The 8,380-nt window shown below is 30.8% G+C and overlaps 1 protein-coding gene across 2 annotated transcripts; it reads left to right on the top strand.

Moving 5' to 3' along the window:
* The first annotated feature begins 667 nt into the window (after positions 1-667).
* Positions 668-7,219, top strand: LOC134827577 (pyruvate carboxylase, mitochondrial). Of its 2 annotated transcripts, none has more exons than XM_063840287.1 (23): positions 668-785; positions 2,001-2,090; positions 2,156-2,317; positions 2,377-2,471; positions 2,532-2,648; positions 2,716-2,904; positions 2,961-2,989; positions 3,045-3,110; positions 3,191-3,422; positions 3,490-3,647; positions 3,711-3,762; positions 3,820-4,046; positions 4,106-4,291; positions 4,357-4,754; positions 4,823-5,082; positions 5,137-5,213; positions 5,275-5,288; positions 5,540-5,597; positions 5,669-5,944; positions 6,005-6,058; positions 6,121-6,713; positions 6,783-6,816; positions 6,882-7,215. In XM_063840287.1, exons 2-23 carry the CDS (start codon positions 2,007-2,009, stop codon positions 7,052-7,054), a joined length of 3,534 nt encoding a protein of 1,177 aa, XP_063696357.1. In that variant the 5' UTR covers positions 668-785; positions 2,001-2,006; the 3' UTR covers positions 7,055-7,215. The 2 variants fall into 2 exon arrangements, with proteins under 2 accessions (XP_063696357.1, XP_063696358.1); XM_063840288.1 differs by lacking the exon at positions 668-785 and adding an exon at positions 821-957 and having other exon boundaries at positions 6,882-7,219.
* Positions 7,220-8,380: the final 1,161 nt, after the last annotated feature.

An 8,380-nucleotide genomic window follows, 5' to 3' on the forward strand; every position in this document is an offset into this window, starting at 1 on the left:
ATTTATGTTTGATATGGTTTCTGAAAATAATCAATTTGAAATAAAAATTAAAAGCAATAATTAATATAATTCAACTAAGATGATTTTAGATGGGAAGTGTAAACATAATAAAAAATGGTTGAAATGATTTGTAATTTGATACTTGCATGTATTTTTTTTATAATAACTGCACATCTAAGCTGCTAGATTTAAAAAAAAAATATAAAGATATCCAGTTTTGTATAGAACTACAATTTCGTATGAATTATTACAATTTATAATTTGTTAATATGATTATTTTTAAGACTAACAAGATTTTTAATAAATAAATAAATTTGTTTTGGTATTTAAAGTGGTGAACAAGACTAATTGAGTTGGCTAAAATTGATGAGATTACCATGTATCGGTTTCGATCTTCTCACTATTCAGTTACCCTTCACAATTCGTCCGTTTATGTTTTTAATTGCAAAAATAGTTATTGTGCGATGAAGGTTAATACAATTTGAAAATTTGTTAAAATCAAATTTGTTTCACTTTTGCAATATTAAGGCATAATGATACCCAAATGGTACCTAAATAATAATATTTCTTTCTATTGCAGACTCTTTGTAAATAGGCTTATGATCTAAATAGATGTTGTTTGAGAATTGCACACACGTTTTTCAAAGGGCATTTTTCCTTGCATAGACATACGACTATTGTTGTTTTCACTCAAAAACCTGTCTATTTGAAACTCAGAAGAAGCACGGTGTCATTCAGAAAATTATTCTCTAATTTTATTTTATAAATTGATCGTCGAACCCTAAGTATGAGAACTATCTAATACTTAAGTGTTTTTACCTAAAATATGTTTGTTTGAAAACAAGTTAAGATGGTCAAAAATGTTTATAGTAACCGAGTAATTTCGATTTTTTTAAATCGAAAGTTAAACTTCATTATAATATTGAATGATTAAATAGAAGCAAGATATTCTTTGAGGTAAAAATTTTTTGAAACATTTAACCAATCGCGAACTGCTCTGAGCCTTCATGAGCATGGATATTTTGTTGAATCCGACTTTCTTTTTAGAAATATCAAAAAGCAAATCAATCATTTGTAATAATAAACATTTTCGGTAATGTTGCTAGTTACTTCATAATTAGATTGCGTAAGCTGTTTACAATGATTTTATTACACAATGGTTATTAATTATACTGAGAAAAGAGTTTACTATCAATTTTTGATTTCGTATCAGCAACATAAAATTTTCGTTCGAATAAAACGACAAAACTTAATACTTCTATCTTTTGTTCAATAGACTCAAGACTCCGAAAATACACAAGGCGGTTCCACTTCTAACAATATCAAATTTCAACCGTATTGGTCAAGGGTATCAATACGGCCAAATTAATTTTAAATTTTAATTAGGCTACTCTAATTTTATATCTGCTATCTTTTTCTTCTTGTACAATTTAAATATTAACATTTCTTATATAAATGTAATACATACATATTATGCTGATACAACTATCAAAAATGTTGTCGGAGTCCTGTCACCTTGTTTTTTGAAATATTCTTAGGAGGGATATCTATTATAAAAATGTATGAAAATATTCAACTTTTTATACAAATTATACCTAAATATTTAAAGGTCATAAAATATCAAAATTTCCGTTAAAATCAATTCAAAATTCAAAACATATTTAAAATTTTACTAAAAAATTATCAATTTTGTAAAGATACTCAATATTCGATATAAGGTGTATGAATCAAATAAATAAAAATATGTTCAAAAATGAAAGTGTTGATCATTGAAAAGGGTAAAATTTGGTTTTTTTTTTTTTAAACACTTAGACGTCGGCTTTTTCTTTTGCAATTTTTTTTTGCGTCTCAAGCTGCTGCTTAGACTCTACACTTAGAGACTGTATTCTACTACGCTTTTCAGGTTCAGGGATATTTTTCTTTATTATTAGCAATTTACTTTTTCAATAAAATTCTTTAGAATTAGATTGTTTTAGTCGAAGCAAAATTTTATTTTTCAGCTAAAAATGTATATTCGTCAATGTACTGTGAGATCATTTCTGACCAATCAGTGGGCACGAAGATGGCGCGATCGAGGGTTCTCAACACAGGTAACTCACCCGGATGTTTACATAAAAAATTTTCCAATAATTTATTAACATATTAATTAAACTAGGTTGAATACAAACCAATCCGGTCGGTTTTGGTGGCTAACAGGGGGGAAATTGCTATCAGAGTATTTCGAGCATGTTCCGAGTTGGGCATTAAGTCCGTAGCAATTTATTCCGAGCAAGATAAGATGCATATGCATCGTCAAAAGGCAGACGAGTCTTATTTAGTAAGAAATGATCAATAAAAACTAAAAACATACTTGACAATTTTCGATTCACACGTTAGGTTGGTAAAGGTCTGGCACCTGTCGAAGCATATTTAAACATCCCTGATATAATTAGAATATGTAAAGAAAATAATGTAGATGCAGTTCATCCTGGGTAAATCTTAAATTAATTTACATAAAATTATCCGATTTTAATAATTGTGTTTTCTTGAAGGTATGGATTTTTATCTGAACGTTCAGATTTCGCACAAGCTATAATCGATGCTGGACTTCGGTTTATTGGACCAACACCGTTTGTTGTTCAACAAATGGGTGATAAGGTAGCAGCCAGGTATGTTTATGTTGCATTAAACAACTAAAAATTTTAGCAATTTTTATTTTTTGTCTTGATTTTTTAGAAAAGCGGCAATAAATGCTGGTGTTCCCATTGTTCCTGGCACAGATGGCCCGGTCTCTGATAAAGAAAGTGCTGTGAATTTTTGTAAAACTCACGGTCTTCCAGTAATATTCAAAGCTGCATACGGAGGCGGTGGTCGCGGAATGAGAGTTGTTCGAAAAATGGATGAGGTAGAGGAGCTATTTGATCGGTAAGACTTACTCTTGTCTTCATATTATTCATATTAATAAAAAAAATCCACTTCAGCGCAAGCTCCGAAGCTAAAGCTGCTTTTGGTAAGCACCGAAAAATTATAAATACATGTATTATTGCAATATAATTATGTTTTAGGTAATGGGGCACTATTTATCGAAAAATTTATAGAAAGACCTAGACATATTGAAGTTCAGTTACTTGGTAAGACAATTATATTTTAATAAATAAAATTGTATTTGAAAAATAAAAATAAACAAAATATCTAATTTTGACTTCAAAAGGTGATAAAGCTGGAAATGTTGTCCATTTATTTGAGAGAGATTGCTCTGTTCAAAGGCGTCACCAAAAGGTTGTCGAAATCGCTCCTGCCCCACGTCTACCGAAAGAAGTTCGTGATAAAATGACTGAATGTGCTGTGCGATTAGCTAAGCATGTAGGTTATGAAAATGCAGGAACAGTAGAGTTCCTTTGTGATGAAACGGGAAACTTTTATTTCATTGAAGTTAATGCAAGGTAAAAATGTATTTCGTTTAAAAAGTAATAGGTATACCAACTAAACAATTATTTCAATAACTTTAAGATTACAAGTGGAGCACACCATAAGTGAAGAGGTTACTGGAATTGATTTAGTACAATCACAAATTCGTATTGCTGAAGGTATGACTTTACCAGAGCTTGGGTATACTCAAGATAACATCCAATGCCAAGGATATGCGATTCAATGTAGAGTTACGACAGGTACAATGTCAAGATATTTAAATATGATAATAGCTTACAAAATAATTCATTGTTGAATTACAGAGGATCCGGCAAATGATTTCCAGCCAAGTACAGGTCGATTAGAAGTTTTTAGGTAATCTGTAAAACTGTAAAATAATCAACTATATTTATCATAAGCTTAATTTTCTAGATCGGGCGAGGGAATGGGTATTCGTTTAGATAGTGCATCGGCATACGCTGGTGCTATCATAAGTCCTTACTACGACTCACTTCTAGTAAAAGTAATATCACATGCATCCGATTTACAAGCATCTGCTGCAAAAATGAATCGAGCTTTACGAGAATTTAGAATTAGAGGCGTAAAAACGAATATACCATTTTTGTTGAATGTTCTTGAAAATCAAAAATTTTTAAACGGTAATTTTGATCAACTAATGCATTTACCATTTTTTTTATTTTTATATTTTTTTAATAAGGTGTTTTGGACACATATTTCATTGACGAGCATCCACAACTATTCCAATTTAAAAGATCACAAAACAGAGCTCAAAAGCTTTTGAATTATATTGGAACCGTACTAGTCAACGGACCTCAAACACCATTAGCAACGAATTTAAAGCCTGCAGACACAAACCACCCACGAGTCCCAAATGTACCGATAGGTATCCAACCTGTATATGCGCAAATACTTCATTTTTAATCTATTTTATTTTTTGTGATTGCTTAGCTACATTGCCAAAAAAGGGCTTTAAAGATATACTGAATGAGTCTGGTCCTGAGGGCTTTGCAAAAGCCGTGCGTAATCACCAAGGATTACTTTTAATGGACACAACATTTAGAGATGCACATCAATCTTTATTAGCAACGAGAGTCCGAACATTTGACTTACTTCAAATTTCCCCTTTCGTTTCACACAAGTTTTCTGGCTTATATTCCTTGGAAAATTGGGGCGGTGCTACATTTGATGTGGCTCTAAGATTTTTGCACGAATGTCCTTGGGAACGACTGGAAGAGATGCGTAAGAGAATTCCCAATGTACCATTTCAAATGTTACTTAGAGGCGCTAATGCAGTCGGATACACCAATTATCCTGATAACTGCGTTCATAAGTTTTGTGATTTGGCTGTAAGTTTTATCTTAAAGATACCGGTCTTTTTTATGACACATCAAATAAATTTTTGATTTTACCGCAGGTTCAATGTGGAATGGATATATTTAGAGTTTTTGATTCTTTAAATTATCTTCCAAATCTTATATTGGGCATGGAAGCAGCCGGCAACGCCGGTGGTGTTGTTGAAGCTGCTATTTCATACACTGGAGATGTCAGTGATCCAACTAAGCAAAAATATAATTTAAATTATTATCTCAACTTAGCAGATGAACTTGTCAAAGCTGGTACACATGTTTTGTGCATAAAAGACATGGCTGGCTTATTAAAACCTCAAGCAGCTAGGTATATTTGCTAAAAATAAAATCTAAGCCAATTCTTAATTAAACAACATTTTAGATTATTGGTAGGAGCTATTAGAGAAAAACATCCTGATATTCCAATTCATATTCATACACATGATACATCAGGTGGAGGTAAGAACTGAATATTCTGAAAACTAGTTAGGTATTTTTTTTAAACGTCACATTTTTTCAGGGGTCGCATCAATGGTAAGTTCTTGATTAAAAAAAAGACAACACTTAGTATGTTCGTAAAATCTTTGCTGATCTTTGTTTTGAAATACTTTTTCAGTCAAAATAACAAAATTAAAATACCGTCGTAAAATGTTGAGGGAATTTTAATTTCAAAGAAAACATAAAAACATTTATAATCAATATATTGTACTAATAACACAAAAAATTAAATTTTTAACAGAACAGCCACGACAATCACGATAAAAGTTTATTTATTATTTTAACAGATTGCATGTGCTGAATCAGGAGCAGATGTAGTTGATGTTGCTGTAGACAGCATGTCTGGTAAAAATAAAAATATATTTAATAAAAAAAAATAAATAAACTCAAGAATTATACCAATTTTTTTTCATTAGGAATGACATCACAACCAAGCATGGGAGCTGTTGTTTCTTGTTTAAAAGATACAAAACATGATACCAAATTTGATTTAAAGGATGTCTCTGAATATTCGGCATATTGGGAGCAGACTAGAACGTTTTATGCTCCATTTGAGTGCACCACCACAATGAAATCTGGAAATGCTGATGTATATCTTAATGAAATTCCCGGTGGACAATATACTAACCTTCAATTCCAAGCGTATTCCCTAGGGTTGGGTGATTATTTTGAAGACATCAAAAAAGCATATCGTAAAGAAACATCATAAGACAAAATATATTAGCAAATTAAAAACATATTATTTCTTTCAGGCGAAGCTAACCTTTTACTTGGTGATATAATTAAAGTAACACCATCATCTAAAGGTGAACTGAAAAGTCTTACTCTGTATTTTTTAAGCAACTGTAATTTTTTTTTTATTTTTAAGTTGTGGGTGACCTAGCGCAATTCATGGTACAAAACAAATTGTCTGCAGAGGAAGTACAAAATAAGGCTGAAGAATTGTCATTCCCTAAATCAGTAGTTGAATTTTTGCAAGGAGCAATTGGTATACCTCATGGTGGATTTGCTGAGCCTTTTAGATCACGTGTCTTAAAAGATATGCCTCGAATCGAAGGACGACCGGGAGCAAGTCTTCCACCTCTGGACTTTGACAAGTTAAAGGTGGATTTACAAGAAGCTCACCCTCAGGTTACAAATAAAGATGTCATGTCAGCAGCATTGTACCCTCAAGTTACCAATGACTTTTTAACTTTTAAAGAACAATTCGGTCCAGTAGATAAATTGTCTACAAGAATTTTCTTGGTTGGACCAAAAGTTGGAGAAGAATTTGAAGTTGCTATAGATAAAGGTAAAACTTTGCATATAAAAACATTGGCGATGGCAGAGGATTTAACTAAAAACGGTGAAAGAGAAGTTTTCTTCGAATTAAATGGTCAATTACGCTCAGTTTTAATTAGAGATAGCGAAGCTTCTAAAGAACTGCATATTCATCCAAAAGCGTCAAAAAGTAATAAATATGTAAGTTTTTATGAAAAGTTCAAAAGAAAGAATAGTACACTAATTGTTTTTTTTTCGATGCAATTGCAGGAAGTGGGTGCACCAATGCCAGGCTCAGTAATAGGTAAAGTTATAAAGCAAACCTAATTAGCCATATACAAAAATAAGTTGATTTTTTTAAATTTACAGATATCCGCGTTAAAGAAGGTGATCATGTTGAAAAAGGTCAACCTTTGGTAGTTTTGTCGGCTATGAAAATGGAAATGGTTGTACAAGCACCTGCAGCAGGCAAAGTCAAGTCTATTAAAGTGTCAGATGGCATGAAATTAGAGGGAGATGATTTAATATTGGTATTGGAATAAATTAATGTCATATAATGGTACTATTTGGGTTTTTGGTCAAAACTTCTTTGCATTTTTTTATTAAGTAGGGAATTTACCTGTATGCTTTGTTCTTTTGTATGTGGTTGACAATAAAATGTTAAATGTAAAAAATACAAATATGTATGGAGGTTTATATTTGGCGTACTGACTCGATGTTGTATAGCTAAGATTTTCAAAAGTTATATAAAAAAGCAAAATATAAATTATTAGCTATGCCAAACATCTTGCCACCACACAAAATATTGTGACATATTTTATTTCAAAATAAGAAGGAGACACTGATTTATGTTTGAAGCTCGAAATTCAACTGAAAACTTAAAACAAAAAAGTCAAACTTTTAGTTTAACTTTCATAAAATAGCAAAAAATAAAATCTGTTAATAAGTCATATCACGTCTTATCGTTTACGTGCTAACTACGACGAACGTAAATATATGTAAAACTATAAAGCTATATTGTTCATTAGACATTAAATAATATTTAAACCAGTACATGTCCATCGTATTCTAAACACGGCAACAGACTTCCGGACCAAAATGGTTGTATTTTTAAGCATATTATTAAATGTATGAATAATACTTTAGGAATGTTAAAATTATGAAGAGAAGCTTACAAAATCGCGTTCATCTTTAAATTTTTCTTCAAAAGATTATATGTCCCTATTTCTACAATGGTATTCTTGTAAATTTTCATTTAACATGAAACCATTTTTTTCAATCGTGTGGTAGGCTATGGCTTGCCATTCTAGAAATGAGTCTGAAATATTCGCAAAGTTAAGGATCAAATTTAAGAACATTTTTTAAGTATGTAAAGTTACGTGTCATTTTGTAATAACATTTCATTTAATATTATGAGTAGCAGCAATTGAGCTTGAGTTAACATGTATTTAGTAGTTTTATTGTTAAAAAATTAATTCTCTTTAAAATCATAAGGAATTTAAAAAAAGATATTCAAAAAGAATTTTTATTGACCAATATTGTTCAAATTTTAGAATTTTTCTTTTGGAAAAAAATTAAGAAATTCCTAAATTTTTTTTTTAGCTAAAAGCATAAATTTCTTTTAGATTTTTTAGTTTTGGATTTCAGAAGAACCTCGTGAAAATTTGTCGGGATTTTAGATCTTAGGATTCTCCAAGTGTATTCTCCAAGGCCATGAAAAGGATGTGTATCGAAAATCACAATGCCTTATTTATAATTTTTTTTAAACATTTAAAAGCAATAACGGATAATTTGATTCAAATTAGGTATGTATTCAAAATAATGTCAGCAATCTATTCACTGTTCCCTTCAAGTACTTTCAAATGTGT

The sequence above is a fragment of the Culicoides brevitarsis genome, chromosome 1 (genome assembly GCF_036172545.1).
Source record: "Culicoides brevitarsis isolate CSIRO-B50_1 chromosome 1, AGI_CSIRO_Cbre_v1, whole genome shotgun sequence".
NCBI classification, from domain to species: domain Eukaryota; kingdom Metazoa; phylum Arthropoda; class Insecta; order Diptera; family Ceratopogonidae; genus Culicoides; species Culicoides brevitarsis.

Coding starts and splice junctions, on each gene's coding strand:
- LOC134827577 (XM_063840287.1), top strand. CDS start 2,007: ATGTATATTCGTCAATGTACTGTGAGATCATTTCTGACCAATCAGTGG. Junction 6,714..6,782: donor CGTCAAAAAGTAATAAATAT/GTAAGTTTTTAT, acceptor ATGCAATTGCAG/GAAGTGGGTGCACCAATGCC. Junction 6,817..6,881: donor AATGCCAGGCTCAGTAATAG/GTAAAGTTATAA, acceptor TTAAATTTACAG/ATATCCGCGTTAAAGAAGGT.